Source organism: Aulonocara sp. 'chitande type north' Nkhata Bay, linkage group LG22, assembly GCF_057382095.1.
Source record: "Aulonocara sp. 'chitande type north' Nkhata Bay isolate Kocher_YH1m ecotype deep benthic linkage group LG22, A_spYH_male_GT1.1, whole genome shotgun sequence".
In the NCBI taxonomy this organism is placed as follows: Eukaryota; Metazoa; Chordata; class Actinopteri; order Cichliformes; family Cichlidae; genus Aulonocara; species Aulonocara sp. 'chitande type north' Nkhata Bay.
Genome location: NC_141364.1, coordinates 22,627,082 through 22,644,965, shown reverse-complemented (window position 1 = coordinate 22,644,965; position 17,884 = coordinate 22,627,082). Strand labels below are relative to the sequence as shown.

At 42.2% G+C, this 17,884-nt stretch overlaps 1 protein-coding gene across 6 annotated transcripts in view; it reads left to right on the top strand.

The window, feature by feature from the left end:
• The window catches only part of slc25a13 (solute carrier family 25 member 13), a 58,480-nt gene that overhangs the window by 16,995 nt on the left and 23,601 nt on the right, over positions 1–17,884 (top strand). For 5 of the 6 annotated variants that reach the window (XM_086279633.1, XM_086279631.1, XM_086279628.1 and 2 more), the window contains 5 exons: positions 1,327–1,473; positions 3,476–3,614; positions 11,762–11,855; positions 12,919–13,003; positions 15,673–15,757. In XM_086279633.1, the coding sequence (XP_086135759.1) occupies positions 1,327–1,473; positions 3,476–3,614; positions 11,762–11,855; positions 12,919–13,003; positions 15,673–15,757 (550 nt within the window). The remainder of the gene's footprint in view (positions 1–1,326; positions 1,474–3,475; positions 3,615–11,761; positions 11,856–12,918; positions 13,004–15,672; positions 15,758–17,884) is intronic. The other variant, XM_086279632.1, reaches the window with a different exon arrangement.

The window sequence follows — 17,884 nt, the reverse complement described above, 5'->3', positions numbered from 1 at the left end:
TTTTTACTTTCTTCCTGTACAAATATTGTTAGCCAGTCCTAATACTTTAAGAAATGTAATTCAAAAATCTTTCTTAATTAATTTTATAATATTCAAGTAAATATCAAGAAAATTAATTTGACACTTCAGTTTGATTGTTTCTTTACATATATGTAGCTCTGGAGCTGAAACATGTATTTTTATTGTTGGTTACTCAGCTGTCTTATTTTTTTCTTAGCAGTTATTATGCATAATATGAACAAAAAGCATGTGTTAGGATCTTGAACATGTTCATGTTCCATATTAGAAAACTGACCAGTTTTGGTGAGATGAGACGTAATTAACCCATACACAGTAAAGTGTTCAGCTTCGTTATTTAACAGTAAATCTATGATTTTTTTGTGTATCTTTTTTAATATATTTGATAAGCAAAAATACCTTTTGTCTATGAGTAAATAAAACTCCAATTAAAACAAGCTAATAACTCATTTTAAGACACTGTTGATTTTTCTTTTGGCTCTGACTAAAACCTCTTTTTGAGCACCAAAATAACCCCGTGCATTCCCTATATATGCACTTTCCTGAGGTCTTGTAATGTGTCAGAAACCTCATGCACAAAAATACATCAGGCTCATTGTCTTTTTCTTTTTTTTTGCCTTCATATGTTTTTTGACCTGAAGGCCTTCATACACCGCAGGTGAGTCAGACGCTCACAAGCTAGCTTTATCTTGCTGTTTTTTTTGTTTTTTTATTGGCCTGAAATCCCCGTCTTTTGCTGATAGATAGAGGAAGCATTGATGTCAGCGGTTTGTTTACAGCCTCTCTCTGTAGACTTGTGGTTGCAGGTACTGATAATGGCTGCTAATTTTCAAAGGCCTTGTGGGATCTGTCCCCACCACAGCCTGCTGTTGTCCCTCTGGACCTATTGTGCGTTTGTGTGTGTGTGCATGAAGAGAGACAAAGTGAGCAGTTGGGCGATTAGCTGTCTTGCCCCAGTGTGTGTTTGTATGTTTCTCCCTCAAGTGGATTTAATGTGGATTTAGGGAGAGTGTGAAAAGCCCAAGCGACGCCTCACAGTAGGCAAGCCCCTGTGCTGGAGGAGAGGAGACGAGGCTAAAGCCTGGCTAAACACTGGCACTGAGAGTAGTGGTGGAGGGGGTGGGGGGCAGATGGCACTGTGGGGGCCCATGAAAGCAAATGGTGTGTCATTATTCATAAGTGTTTATGTGGATTTTTAATTTATAAAGGCAACTCAAAGAGGTGTCTGACCCACATATGTGCACAATAATATCAATTTAGTGTACGCACTTGCCTCCCCTCCTTCCTCCTCACCTCTCCATTCTGCAGGAGATGCAGCTGGAACACGCGCGACAGGCTTTCATCCAGCGTGACCAAGCCCACAGCGGCTCCATCTCAGCGCTGGACTTCAGGGACATCATGGTTACCATTCGGCCGCACATGCTCACACCCTTCGTAGAGGAATGCCTCGTGGCGGTGGGTTTTTCTTTTTTTCCCTTTTTTTTGGCTCTGTGGTTTTCTCATCTATTTGTTTTACTGTCGTCCACAAGAGCCACAAAGTCAGGTTGGTTAAAAATAGCAAGTCACTGGTGTCTCTTGGAAACTATCCTCAGTCATGATATGTTAAAACAATAAAAGGTTGGATGCATCAGGTGTTCCTTAGCACCACCAATTGGAAAAATTAGGCTTTTTTTTATCCACCACGATGCATTTTTTTCTCATTCGTAGATTATTCATGTATGCATATCTTTAAATAAGTCATTCTAAATGTCGTGATAAATTCCAAATGTGCAATGATGCACACTTTGGATGCAGAAGCATGCACGGTATTGTCAGCTCATATGCACTATATGATGATTTGGTTGCTGAAGTCAGCAAGCAAGCCAAAGCAGCCTGTCATTACTGTATTCTCCATAAAAGAGGTAAAGTCAAGATTCTTTTCTTCTATCTCACCACTTATTTCTTGTGCTTTTTTTCCTTCTCTCTTTTCTCACAGCCCCACAAACCGAACACTGTGGCTTTCTCTTTTCCTCTTCTGGCCATCTCTCATTCTTCTTCCCCTTTATCTTTTTTCCCCTGCTACCTCTCATCTGTCCCTTGCTCTCTTTCTCTCTTCCTCCCTCCTTTCCTTTTTTCTTTCCTCTCTCTCAGCAGCCCCTCTATCTCTCCCTTCCCCCTTCCCTCCCTTCCCCGTGTCTCTCTCTCTCCCTCCCAACATGTCATTAAGTCTAACCTCTCTGGCAGTGTCAAAGCCAAGCAGGAGAGCTGAATGGGGAAGATAGAGATAGATGGAGACTGGAGCTTTACAGTCCATCATCTCTGCCTGTGCGCGTGCGCGTGTGTTTGTGCGCCTGTGCGGGCTCTCTGTTTGTTTTGAACTCTGAGATGTTTGTCTTTTTTTTGCCTCTTGTCTTTTCTTTCTGGGTGTTAGTGTTTTTGTTGCGCGCGTGTGCGTCTTGTGTCTGCGTCCATGTCTTGCCCCATTTCATAAACACCTTGTAGACTCTGTCATTTTCTCTGCTGTGTTTACCTCACCGACCAGACATCTTGGTGTGCTGTTAGTAAACTCTCATGCACGCGCGCTCCCACACGTACACACACACACACACATACGCACACATGTATCACAAAACCTCATAAACACTGCAGACACATTAAAGGCAGTATCATAGCAGAGCATAGGCAGTAAGACGGCAACCTTTAATTCACTCACCAAACATGGTAATTGATTAGCGCCTCACTCTTTTTCACCAAAATACCATTCTCCTCTCTCCACTGTGGGAAGATCCATGTCTGTACACTCACAGATATGAACAGATGCAAAAGTGTCTCCCTTGTTAGAGCAGTTTCACCTAAGCCAGAGCTTCCCTCCCTTGTTGCGACCATGTTGAGCAGCAGGCGACCTCTCTGAATGCGTCTGTAAAGCAAACAGTGCCATCTAGTGAACGGAAGCTCAACATTTTCTCCTCACTTACCCCTTCAGGCCAGCACAGTCGCAGTGATCTTCTAACTCAACAGTACCCCACAGTAGTCGTACTTGAACGCATATATTTTTTTAAACATACAGCATTTAGAGCTGCTCCTCTAAGCCTCTGAGAGCCTCATTTAATAAAGATGGGATCGTGGTTCGCGTAAAAGAGGCTGTGGGCAGCCTGGAATGTCCTCTAGAGCCCGGCATCTATTTTTAATCTGTTACCTTTTTTTTTTTCTATTTTCTTTTCTTTTACCACTTCCTCCATCTCATAAAGAAAGTTAATTAAACTCCCTTAGAGTGCGCATCATGTGATGGAAAAAGTAGCGGGTGAAACAAGTTTGCTTCTCCCTGTGGAGAAATGCTAGAGAGGAACGCGGCTAATTAGCCACCATGTTTTACGCTGTGTGTATTTTCATAACAGTAACATCCAGATGCACGGCTGTGTTGAAGTTTATTTTTCTTATTTGGTTGCTTGTTAAAGTACCCCTCTTCTTTCTTGCCCAGGTTGCAGGGGGTAGCACGTCTCATCAGGTCAGCTTCTCCTACTTCAACGGCTTCAACTCGCTGCTCAACAATATGGAGCTGATTAGAAAGATCTACAGCACTCTGGCTGGCCACCGCCGAGATGTGGAAGTCACTAAAGGTACCCGGGGAGAACTTCCCACTCCCCTCCCTGTATATATAACACATACCTATTATAACTGAGATGGCAAAAAAAGCAGATTCACATTTATGTAATACAGACCACAGTCACAAAACAAATGTAAGTATGCACCACATGCACAGTAATGCGCTTTCCAGATAGGTATGTCTATGTGCGTTGTACAGGGCTTGGAGACTTGTTTTTGTTTGGGTTACTTCCTTCCCAGTGGCATTTAAATGGGCATGCTGGATTCAACCCAGCACACGTACTGCATGCCCACAGTCCCTGATGGTGCCTGTCTTGTCTATTACATATCCTGGCAGTGATCTGAGGAACACAGGAAAAACTTCATTTCATTTGAAAAACAAAGAATAAAAGTGGGTAAAATTCTGCTCCTTGCTTTTGAGTCTGTGTTGTTTAACCCTGTAGATCCAGTGTCATTTATATGCTTAATACTAACTCCACAGTCTACATTACTGTAAAGCAAATATGCAAAGCTACAGCATAATGAAAAAAGACGCTTTTCTTTATTGAAAAAAAAAACATACTGTTGTATTTCTCATAACTTATTTTATATGTATCTTTCTGTCTCCATTAGTTAGTTCCTTTAAATCTCTCTCCCTTGTTTGCCCCACTTGCTGTCTCTCATTCCTTTCTTCAGTACTTGGCAGGGCTAATGGCTTTCAATGTCTTTCTCCCTTTTGCCATCTTTTTCTTTTTGACTCCCTCTTGAGCTCTAGTTGTCTTTAAGAAACCATTCTGACCTCTCTCCACATGGCTCCAGGCCACTAACGGAGCCTTATGATGCTATCTGAAGCCTTATCAGGGGTGTGGACTGTACCCGACCCAGACCAAAAGCCCGTACACTCTACAAACTGTTCCCACCAAGGGTACACGAAGGCCTGGGCTTGGCTCGACCCAGGGTGGCCCGCAGCCAGCCAGGCCTTCACGGCCACCGCCTATCTACTCTCCACTCCCGAAGTCATTAAGGCCTCCTTGGGGACTGCGAATGCTCAGCTCCACACAAATAGCGCACACACATCTGCATGTATCAAGACTGTGTACATGTTGCAACACACGCTTCTCTAGCATTTCTCACATAACGCTCAAGCATTAAAATGCATTAACACAGCCAAGCATGCACACATGTGTAATAATCCTGATTGATTCCTGATGTGCAACAAGGCCACTGTTTTGCAGAGACACCATTACAGTGCTCACAAAGCTGTACGCGTATATTTGGGCGTATGCACACAGGGGACCTATATAGGAGATGCACTTTTTTGGGCTAGCAGTGCACTGCCACAGAACAAGTCACGACTGTGTACCTTTAGGCCCTTTCAGACATACGCTTCTTTTCATTAATGTGATGGCATCATGTTGGCTTTTTTTAAAACCTAGCCTCTTTTTGCATGAAAGTCCAAACTTACAATCCTGCTGGTCCGGCCCGTTAACAGTTGTGTGTGATTTTTAACTTTGCACAAGAATGAGTGCATGCAGGCACATTAACACATTGGCATTCACAAGATTGAGACATCATCGTGTCTCTTCTATTTTTTTGGTCAATGCCCTATGTATTTATAATGCAGGGCTAAAAAGGTTTTTCATTAGACACCTGCTTTCTGTCTGTCTCACAGTCACATGCTACCCAAACTAATGTCATAGAAGGCTCGAAGCTGCCCGTTTGGGTAAAAATGGCTGAACAGACATTTTCTGCACACAGCAAAATGTCTGAAGTGTTCTCGCTTTGGCACAAACATCTGTCCATGAACATTACAGAGTGCCTTTAGTTTCTGTAGGAGCACACTGACCTCTTCAAAGTCAGCAAGCATAGTTTTACATCCCGAGTTTTTCTCTTGTCCACTTTGCTCTACAGTTTATTTATTAGATGTTGAAATCTTTATCTTTGCTACAATGACAGTCTTTGACAGATCGGATTAACAAGACTTCTAATTTTTTTGACTTTGATTAGTTTGCTGTGAGTTCATTGCATTCATGTGGCATGAAACGGCAACGTGAGCCACTCATAAGCCGTTCTTATGTCACAGAGTTACATTTAAGCACAAGGTGCAGCATTAGTAACTTCATTAATTACTTATAATTAATTATACCTGACATGTAAGTCAGGATCTAGCAGCAAATCACTCTGCATACTTGATCTCTTGATGACAGAGAGTAACAGTTTATAAGCTAGTCTTTAATTATTGTCTCATCGGTTTACTAAAGTATGTTTGGATGATGCGACTTCTGTAATTATCAGTGTAATTTTCTTAACACTGATATTCTAATATCAGTGTTAAGAAAATTCCGACCTCGGTCGGCTGGGTGTCTTACACATAACATTATGTAAGTACTTTGGCTTATTGTCATGGGAGTGTTTGAATGAAGCCGTAATAGTAAAAGGGACCTTCTGTCTAAACAGCAGAATAAATCAGTTTAACAGGCCAATGAAGCCAGCAATGTTACATGTCCTAAGCTGAGGAGAGATGTCTGGCTCTTACTAACAACAGATCTAAAACGTAAATTGTTGCGATCAGATTTTTGACCTTTTTTGTCTGCCACCAATCAGTCCAGACTGAGATGACTCAAAAAATCTTTTGCGCAGACATCCCATGTCCTCATGGTTTGAGACCTGTTTACTATTAAGCTGATTGGCATGAAATTTTATGGAAACACTCGTGGTTCAGATTTAGATAATGACTTAGGTGTTCCCCTGACTTTTCCTCAGCGCTATCATTGACATTTGCGTTTGACATTTTTGGTTTTGAGTCAAGTTCACTGTGGATCGCTGTGAGTTTTCAGTGCAAACATTCATCCCTTTAAACTTTAACCACTTTGGTGATTCCATGACTTTTATTTTTCCCTCGGTGGTAACTATCAGATGTGACCACGCTGACGTGATAAACTCAGACGGTGAGCGTGACGAACAAACCTGCTTTGTGATGCTTTGTAATTTTGAAAATGTTAGCACGCTGACGCTTCCATTAAAAAGCAGCGTCGTGCCTATTTATGGCATCCAAGATTATCTTAGCAAGGGATAGTAGGAGTTTTTCTTTAAATATCAAGCAGTAATATAAAGTTGGTAAATGCTTTTCTAGGGTTTTCCCCATCTACTTCCCAGCATTGTTCTTTTTTCCCCCCCTAAATTATTTATTCTTGTGTAACTATTCTGCCTCACATGCTTGTTGGCATTACCTGCTTTTACTCATAGATGTGTGTGTATGTGATAGAGAAAGAGGGGGGGGGGGGGGAAGAGAGAGCATGCCTCGGGGGTAAGCTGAGCCTCTGTGGGGTGAATGGCTCCAGTGTAGGACGACTTTGTCACAACCCCAGCCTGCTGCTCTTTGAATAAAGCAGGTCAAACAATGGTGACTCCTCCACTGTAAGCCTGCCTACAGTCAACCTGTTCCTTTTTCATTTAACAATAGAGCAGGTCTTAAGTTACGACATGCTAAAGCTGCCTCAAAGAGGTCTTAAAGTCATAACTCTCCATGGCCGTATTTCTTTATTTTAATTTCTTCAGCGTGCTTTGACACATTGTACTCTTAACTCACAACCAACTCGCAGAGGGAAGCTGCCGTGAGTGACAGAAGTTGAAGGAAAAATCCATCATATGGAGCCATAACATTAACGCAGCCACTGACAATAACTCGGATAACTCCAACTCCTCGTCAGGGAGACGAGGAGTTCGAGGACCCACTTTATTTTTGGTGTATGTGTTCTGTAGTGACAAGAGCAACAAAGGGATAATGCACTGCAGCAAAGTCCAGTGTTTATCGTTTAACAACACATCCTGTTGTGAGATGTGATGTCTGTGTTGCCTTGAGTCATTCAGTCCAATCTCTTAAAATATTGGTCTAACATGTGAAAGAGTCCTGGTCCGAGACTGGGAGGAGACAAAAACCTGTGAGGGTTGCACCATGAAGGGTATATCTGGTATGACAATCTGGTGAAAGAAGCTTTCATTATCTATGATATTTGTCAGCCAGAAAAATAACAAATTGCTACATTCACACTATAAACACTTTGTGACTGCTACACCACATCATTGCACTGCTAAAAGAACAAGTAGGTCGTGAGCTTATAGCTCCATGTTTCTACTGAAGATGGCGTGCAGCCAGTCACATCCCGAGCAGTGGTGTGAACACAGCATTAAGGGAGAGCTGTTGTCTTAAGAGTAGGGTGGGTGAAGAATCTCTGAACTTGCTTAAAGTAAAGATATTTAGGAGAGCGAAGTGGACAGGCAGATTGGGGTGTTGATGTAATGTTGTACACTGAAGGTGAAAGTACACTGAAGGTGAACCGTGCCTCAAAGCTCCGCTCTTTATTTACCTGTCGATTCACATCTTAAGACTCCTCTGTGATTGTGTCTTTTGAACTGTTATCTCAGATGTTTAGAATTCAGTTAAATTTTATTTCTATAGAGTCAAATTACAGCAACAGTTGCTTCAAGGTGCTTTAGACTGTAAGGTAAAGATCCCGCTAAAATATGAGAGAAACCCCAACAATCAAATAACCACCTATGTATATACATCACTCCTCATTTAATCATTACATGGAGTGCAGAATTATTTGGCAAGTTGTATTTTTGAGGAATAATTTTATTATTGAACAACAACCATGTTCTCAATGAACCCAAAAAACTCATTAATATCAAAGCTGAATGTTTTTGGAAGTAGTTTTTAGTTTGTTTTTAGTTTTAGCTATTTTAGGGGGATATCTGTGTGTGCAGGTGACTATTACTGTGCATAATTATTAGGCAACTTAACAAAAAACAAATATATACCCATTTCAATTATTTATTTTTACCAGTGACACCAATATAACATCTCCACATTCACAAATATACATTTCTGACATTCAAAAACAAAACAAAAACAAATCAGCGACCAATATAGCCACCTTTCTTTGCAAGGACACTCAAAAGCCTGCCATCCATGGATTCTGTCAGTGTTTTGATCTGTTCACCATCAACATTGTGTGCAGCAGCAACCACAGCCTCCCAGACACTGTTCAGAGAGGTGTACTGTTTTCCCTCCTTGTAAATCTCACATTTGATGATGGACCACAGGTTCTCAATGGGGTTAAGATCAGGTGAACAAGGTGGCCATGTCATTAGTTTTTCTTCTTTTATACCCTTTCTTGCCAGCCACGCTGTGGAGTACTTGGACGCGTGTGATGGAGCATTGTCCTGCATGAAAATCATGTTTTTCTTGAAGGATGCAGACTTCTTCCTGTACCACTGCTTGAAGAAGGTGTCTTCCAGAAACTGGCAGTAGGACTGGGAGTTGAGCTTGACTCCATCCTCAACCCGAAAAGGCCCCACAAGCTCATCTTTGATGATACCAGCCCAAACCAGTACTCCACCTCCACCTTGCTGGCGTCTGAGTCGGACTGGAGCTCTCTGCCCTTTACCAATCCAGCCACGGGCCCATCCATCTGGCCCATCAAGACTCACTCTCATTTCATCAGTCCATAAAACCTTAGAAAAACCAGTCTTGAGATATTTCTTGGCCCAGTCTTGACGTTTCAGCTTGTGTGTCTTGTTCAGTGGTGGTCGTCTTTCAGCCTTTCTTACCTTGGCCATGTCTCTGAGTATTGCACACCTTGTGCTTTTGGGCACTCCAGTGATGTTGCAGCTCTGAAATATGGCCAAACTGGTGGCAAGTGGCATCTTGGCAGCTGCACGCTTGACTTTTCTCAGTTCATGGGCAGTTATTTTGCACCTTGGTTTTTCCACACGCTTCTTGCAACCCTGTTGACTATTTTGAATGAAACGCTTGATTTTTCGATGATCACGCTTCAGAAGCTTTGCAATTTTGAGACTGCTGCATCCCTCTGCAAGATATCTCACTATTTTTGACTTTTCTGAGCCTGTCAAGTCCTTCTTTTGACCCATTTTGCCAAAGGAAAGGACATTGCCTAATAATTATGCACACCTGATATAGGGCTTTGGAGTTGACGTCATGCCGCAATGCATTGTGGGAGCGCAGCTCCATTTTCGGGGTCTACGAATCAAAACAAACACACTGTGTTGGAACGACGACGACAAGAAACATGCTTAAAAGCAGTCCAGATTGCAGATTGCGTCCAGAGGCGAAGCAGCGGTACTTGAAAAAAAATAGAGTGCATCCCAAATCTGGACCCATATGAAATACGGCAGAGGAGTAAAGACCCAGACGACTTACCGCCACTGTCCTACCCCGATATCTTCACGTATCTTGTTTGTGGAGTAAGCGCTTACACAGCGAACCAGTTTCGTAATTACAAGTCACTGGAGGCGCACATCCAATTTACAAATGGCTAGGTGCAAGATTTGGCTATTTTCAAGCCGCCAAACTCTGAGTACGTCGTCAAAGTAAGTCAGCTGGAGTGCATCGAGTGTAATAGCCATTTTCCACCTCCCACCATAATTAATGTTACACATTTATCATTGAACTGCTAAAATATCGTTATCATATTATATGCCCATAATTGTAAAGTACATGCAAATTAACACATTGATAATCGGGTAAATTATTAACGCCAATTTGTGTCCTTCCTGTCTCATTTCATTTATTGTCTTTACATCAACCAATCAAGTCACTCCATTCTATGTTTGATCGCAATTTCTATAACTTCCGAGACCACCAACGATGATATTATTCAGCTATAAAGTGTGATGTGAACATATTTAGAACTTACCAGAATGAAAATGTCTTGAGCACCAACTGATATCTGGAAACAGAACAGAACTTGATATCAGCTCGTCTCACGGCTGCTATCCAGGCTAGACGCCTTCGTTTGGTAATATCCGATACATGAGCTCCTTCATGTTGCTTCCAGGTTGGGAAAGCATAAAAAGACAATCCAAACTTATTCCCGTGCCGGTCGTAAGATCGAACATTGCAGCCGACCACACAGCAAGTACGAACCATGGCTATGCTTTCGCTCCTTACTTAGACCCCCAAAATGGCGGATCGGGCCAAAATCCTTTCCACGCCCACCCCCGTGACATCACGCTCCAAAGCCCTATAGGGTGGTGATGTCATTAGACCACACCCCTTCTCATTACAGAGATGCACATCACCTAATATGCTTAATTGGTAGTAGGCTTTCGAGCCTATACAGCTTGAAGTAAGACAACATGCATGAAGAGGATGATGTGGACAAAATACTCATTTGCCTAATAATTCTGCACTCCCTGTAGTTATTATTAATCTCTGGCTCTCTTCCACAGCAAATCTTTGTCCTGTCTTCTTCCCCTAACCCCAACCAATCGCGGCAGATGACCGCCCCTACTCAAGCGTGGTTCTGCTGAAGGTTTCTTTCTGTTAAACAAAAGCACTTCCCACTGTCGCCAAGTTGTTGCTCAAAGGAGGTCTTATGATTGTTGGGGTTTTCTCTGTTTTCTTTGTATAATTGTAGGGTCTTAAGCTTACAATCTAAACTGGCTTGAGGCAATTGTAGTTGTGATTTTATGCTATATAAATAAAATTGAATTGAATTGAGCAACCACTTGGCGACAGTGGGAAGGAAAAACACCCTTTTAACAGGAAGAAACCTCCAGCGAACCTAGCTCAAAGAGGGGACGCCGTCTAGCGTGATGGCTGTGGCTCAGGAGGTGGATTAGATTGTCTACTAATCAGAAAGTTGGTGGTCTAATCCCCAACTCCCCTAGTCTGCATGTTGAAGTGTCCTTCGGCAAGTTACTGAACCCAGACTTGTCCCAAATGCATCCATCGGAGTCTGAATGTTAGAAAAAACTGCTTGTGTGTGTGTGTGTGTGTGTGTGTGTGTGTGTGTGTGTATGAATGAAGCATGAGTGACTGACTAAGAAAGCGCTGTATAAGTACAGTCCATTTAACGGCTGGAGGCAAAGTGGAGGGAGACGAGCAGCTCTCCCTCCCTGATTATTTGCATTGAAACAAGCCAGTTGTGGGTTCAAGTTTGTGATTAAAGTGCTTCCCTTTAGAGTTTGCCAGAAATGCACTACAAAAGTGACACAGTATATTTCCTGGCCAAGGGGACACCATCTTGGCTCTTGACTGTTACATGTGACCCGGACAGAGATAGGCAGAGGCTATGTATCAAGTTTTAAATACTTCTACATATATTTAAATATTTTATTAGTGAAAACATGATGGAAAATCTGCCTTTTCCTGCAGAGGAGTTTATCGTGGCAGCTCAAAGGTTCGGCCAGGTGACGCCCATGGAGGTCGACATCCTCTTTCAGCTGGCTGACCTGTCGGAGCCTCGTGGGTAAGATGATCATATGACAAAGAACTTCTTAATATTAAAAGAAGTTGTATAGAAAGTAAAGTAAAAGTAGAAAATGACATACTTCTTAGGTGGCTGGTGTTCAAACTGAATTATTTTAGATAGACACTACTGGCTTGTGTACTTTCTTTCATGTTTATTTCACAAGAAAGCAGAAAATATTTGGTGATTTTGAGCTGTATTAAACCAGTATAGAAGACGCAATTGAATTAATACTTTAGCCAGGTTGCCTCTGCTGAGCTAGTCAAGTACTTATGCAGTATAAGACTATTCCAAACTTGCCACCCTGAAGGGAAAATTTTGCCCCGGGGTCCATACCTCAGAGAGACGAACACTCTGTCAAACTTCTCTGCAGTGGATCAAAAGAGTCAGACCTGTATCCAGTGCCAGGGAATCTTCTTTCAGTCTGAACCTAAACCAAACTCCCATTTATTCTAAAGAAAAAAAAAAGAGGAGCAGTTTCAGTCCCTGTAATCCGTGGCACAAAACAACTGTATATGTCTCACATTCCCCCACTTCCTTTGCATCTGCCTCGCGGCCCGACCAGTACGCTCATAATTTCTAACCCCGGCCTGAGAAACCACCTGATTATTATTTCTGGGCAATGGGATACTTTAATAGCCCAGTAGCTCCACTCCCCTTGATTGGAGATGTGAGAGATAATAGTCCCAATATACAGACGAGATGGGGAGGGGGGGGATTTGGCGTTCCCAGTTCCCTGAGCCTGGGAATTCTGTGACCGTCAAAGAGATGCAATAGAGAGACATGAAAAGATTAAATATCTTTGTTATACTTGGATGAAGTGATAAAGGAAGCATGAGTCATCACTTTCTATTGGTCGGTTATCCAACGCTGTCATGCCAAGCACAGGTCTGGATTTGTGAATGCCACAATATTTTCATCTGAAACGATGTTGTCTTTAAACTCTGAGTAACTTCAGACCGATGGGTTTCCTTGAGCTCGGTGATACATGGGTGGATTGTTATAATCCTCTGAGAGTTACTTGAACCTTCTCACTCTCTGTCTCTTTCTCTGTCTCCACCAGACGTGTTGGTTTAGCGGACATTGAGAAGATTGCTCCGCTGGAGGAAGGCGCCCTGCCCTACAACTTGGCTGAAGTCCAGAGACAGGTAGAGAATATGAAGACTTGTTGATGTGTTTGGTTTCCTCTTCCACACTGGCAGCTCCTTTCCCTTTTGATACATTCTCTTAGGCTAAATGTGACTGCAAAGATAAAGAAGATTTACAATTTTAGGTTAATGATAGCTCCTGCATGTAAATAATCCACCAAAACAAGCATAGAAGTGAAATGCAGGAGTAACAGATCCAACTAAGTTTAGTCAGGTATAAAAATGGAAAGTTGGCCAGTACTCATCAGTCCTACTCCCTTTCAGTTGTTCCCACCAAGTTTTAAGTAATTTCCCATCATTGAATTGAACCTTAAAAGACTTTCTTCAGAGAAAACACTGCTTTGCCTCTCCCTGGCGTGCGGTTGACATCTTGAAAAACAAACGCACAAAAATCAAGAAATCCATGGAAACAAAGACAAGCAGAGCCATCCTCAAGAGCTAATGAATGTCAAACATACTTCATGTTGACTATAGTAGCTGGATAATAAGAGCAATTTGTAACAAAGAAAATCAAGAAGGACGTACAGATGGATGAGCAGAAGACAGTTTTCTTTCTCCAGCTGTTTGGTCAGGGCTGTGTTGCCTGGTGGGTTCCAGCACTACAGTAGAGGCTTGGCCAGGCCATACTGGAGCCGGCTTGGGCCAAAGGGGAGAAAGCAAAGGGGCCCAGCACTGCACAGACGCCAGTCCCACCACAATGAGCCACTTTAGGCCCTTGTGGTTTGGACTCAGGGGCTGGCCCTCAGTTTACTGGAGCGCTCTCTCCTCATCTTTGCTACTTCTTTCCCCATTTCTTTTTTTTTCTTCTTTAAATCTACTCCCTCCCTCTCTCTCATACATGTTTGAGTTGTTCTCTCTTTATATCCTGTTAACTTGTTTCCTCTTTCTCCATTAAACATGCTGACAGTATTGAAACGTTTAATCATTTCTCATGAAGTAGAAGAGCAGGATATGTGAAGGGAGCATGGGTACAGTTTGACAGGTGGACGTGTTCCAGCTGAGACTCCCCCACCTCTTCCATTCTCACTGCGCATGCGCACACACACACACACACACACACACACACACACGCACAAACGCAAAGCTACAACCCTACAAAAGCAGCCACCCCCCAAACAGGGTCTAGTGGTCAGGGCTCAGGAGACCAGCCAAAGCAACAGGTGCCTCAGGTGAATGGGGGAGTGTGGCTGTTACCATTCCTCTGTTCTTTGCATGGTGAAGTGATAATAATCACAAAGGTCTTTTTCAGGTGGCACTGAATACACCTTTGTGATTCAAGTTAATCTAAGGGAGTAACAGACTTGTTAAGATATGTTAAGAGATCATATGTTGATCTGATGATCATACCTTTTTATGTATACTCATATATGCATACTGTTTGGGGGGGGGGTTGTTATTTTTTGAGTCAAGGTAGACTTTGGAAGACATTTGGATGGGATATGTAATATACAGTGTTCCCTCGTTTATCACGGGTGTTACGTTCTAAAAATAACCCGCAATAGGTGAAATCCGCAAAGTAGCAAACTGTATTTTTTACAATTATTATAGATGTTTTAAGGCTATTAAACCCCTCACTACACACTTTATACACTTTTCTCAGACAGGCATCAACATTTTCACAAGTTTCTCTTATGTATGATAGAATGAAACCAAAGATCATACCCTGTTTTCAGGTCCAGAAGATGGGAATAGAGCAGCAATGTGTGTTTTTATTTCCAGGTATGGTTTTAGTGCATTGGGATCATTATCATGCTGAAAAATGAAGCCGTGCTAATTTGGGTTGCCACTGATTTTCAGTCCAGTTCTTGTGTAATTCGGCATATTTAAATTTTAAAAAAGGAAAGAAAATATATGTTGTTACAAGCTGCTAAAGATACAATTTAAAATTGGTTCTTTGCTAAGTTATCTGTTATGTGTGGACACAGCACCGGCTCATGCTCACAGATAGGTGCCTTTTTTGTATTTGATTGATCCATAGGTCAGAGTTTAGCGGCTTAACAAACACAAAAGATTCCTCTGAAAAATGTCAGGTACAAGGCCTGGACTGAAAATGAGTGAAAAAGCAACAATTGTCCAAAGAAAAACTTTTGAGAGCCCGGAGAACTACAGCTAAAAGAACTTTAAAAATTACAAGAAAGTCCCAATGGAAACAAAATGGAACAAAATCAAGGGTGACTTTTCCTCAAGACTTTTGCGCAGCATGACATCAGTTCAACAAATTATGCTTGGCAAGTAATTTTTTTGATAATCATGCTTGTAATTTTATTTGTTTAAAGCTAAACATCCTCCAGTTAAAGTTTGACAAGTTTTTCACCTTTATCATAATCTAAACAATTAATATCAGAAAAATACAAAAACATTATTAGGATGAGACTTAATATCTTTGATTAGAATTAATGACGTTCTGCTCATCCATTTCTATTTCTCCTGAGCATTATTTTATTAAATGAATGTTGTACTGTATACAAATGTAACTGTGCTAGACTGTCAGACGGATTTACTAGCGTTGGATTCTGGGTGGAAATAGGTGCGTGGCATACAGGGTTTTACAAGAATCAGGATTAAAGTGTGCTGTCCTGTCAGGTGTATGTACTGCAAGCTCTCATCTTCAGCTCCTGTCTCACGTCCTTACTAACGTCTTAATTGTCTCTTCTCCTGCGCACGGGCAGCACTCGGGCAGCGACGGCTCCCGCCCCATCCTTATCCAGGTGACAGAGTCGATCTACAGATTCGCTCTTGGCTCAGTAGCAGGGGGTAAGAGTCACGCCCCATTGGCTCCCTACATACCTTCACCCCACCACCCACCCATCCATCCACCTACCTGCTTGCCTGCCTACCTACCACCCCCCGCCCTGTGCTGTCCTCATAAGAAAAGGGTGAGAGAGAATGGACAATGGCCCCTCTATTGCCCTTTCCTTACAAGAGCAACAGTCACTCTCCTGCTTAAAGAGAAGTGTTCCCTCTCTTCCTTGTTCTCGCTCAGTCTCTGTCTCCTACACTCGCTCAGTCTAGCTCTGTCCTGTCTCATGCCTCTCTGGGTGCCATGGGAAAACCCTCTTGTGCGTTCTTTTGTACCTTTGTGAGTGATGAGAAGACAGACGTGACGGTGGGGGTGAAGGGTGGTGCCCAGGTCTTGTGTTTGGCTCCAGACACCCCACTGTTTTTCCTCCTCCCTTCCTTCATTCCTCCCTTCTCCTCCTCCTCCTTTCCCAAGGGAGACAGCTTAATAAGGAGGTATGGGTCCATCATCCCTTCTTCTTCTTTCTCGGTCTCTCTCTAATTAAGCCTGTCGCCTTGGGTCGGTTCTTTTTGTTTGTGTCCGCGTGACAGGCTGAAGACACTACAACTCACAACACATCTTTATTAACATTATTCCCAAAGACTTCCCCTTCCTCCTCCTCCTCCTCCTCCGTCTCTGCTCTTAAAGGGTCATTTCACACAAATTACCAAAACATTTTTTCCACCTTTCTATAGTGGGATCTGACAGTGCAGGTAGTTTTTGTTTTTGTTTTGTTCTTTTAATCCCCCCCCCCCCCCCCCCCCCCCCCCCCAATAATAAAAATGAGCAGAGTCGGTACTGAAAAAGATTTTTGTCGGCTTTATTAAATTGCTAAGTGAAATATAACGTTTGATAGTGAGATTTTGATTACTGATATAAGCCACAACTTCTTTATAAGATCACCTGTTCCACTCTTTTGTGCACAACTTTCAGTTATGACCTGACATTTATTTAAACACTATCATTAAGATTAAAACATGATATTTGTTAAGTCAAGCAAGTCTTTTCTAGTCTGTTTTACAGCGAGCCTTTTATGAATTCATTTATGAACTTCCCTCCAGTCTTCCAAGCTCACTGGTGATTGAGACAATTTTGCTTAAAAAAATTTGTATGCACCACTTAATCTTTTTGTATACATGTATGAGGCTCTGCGTGTTCTTTACTGAGATTATTTTAGAGACTATGCTGTTAAAACAGATCACAGGTCTTTCTACTTAATAATTACTGTAGTCTCAATGAAAGCCACTATATTTTTGTACTTGGAAACAAACTAGTCTGTGTCTGTAGTTACACTTTGTACAAGTTATTCCTCATGAGTTATATAAACATATGTTAGCCTATGTGTGTAGCACTTTATCAGTGTTTCCTTTTGATGTTGTGAAACACAGGAAAGGGTTACAGATGCTGGTTAAGGTAAGTAAAGTGGGGAAAAATATTGTATTGCAACTCTTGAGACTATTACCAATATACTAGAACCAAAAATTAAAAACATATATATTAAAAGATGCAGGTGGTCTACACAGTGCTGCAAATGCACTCACCGGCTACATCATTTGGGTACACCTAGCAAGTACTGCGTTGTCCCCCTTTTTGCTTTCAAAACTGCCTTAATTCTTCATGGCACAGATTCAGCAAGCTGCTGCAAACATTCCTCAGAGATTTTGACATGACAGCATCACACAGTTGCTGTTCATGATGTGGATCTTCTGTTCCCCTCACATCGTAAAAGTGCCCTATTGGATTGAGGTGGATGGGGAGGTCGTGCTCAACTGGTACTAAAGGGGCCCAAAGTGTGCCAAGAAAATGTCCCCCAGACTATTAAACCACCACCAGCACCCTGAAATATTACAACACGTCAGGATTGATCCATGGTGTCATGTTGTTTACAGCAAATTCTAAATCCAACATCTAAATGCTACAGCAGAAATCGAGACTTATTGGAGCCGGCAACACTTTTCCAATCTTCTATTGTCCAACTTTGATGAGCCTGTGTGAATTCCTCTCCTTTGCTCACAGAATCGATACCTGGTGTGGTCTTCTGCTCCTGCAGTCCATCTGCTTCAAGGCTGGACATGTTGTGCATTCAGAGATGCTCTTCTGCA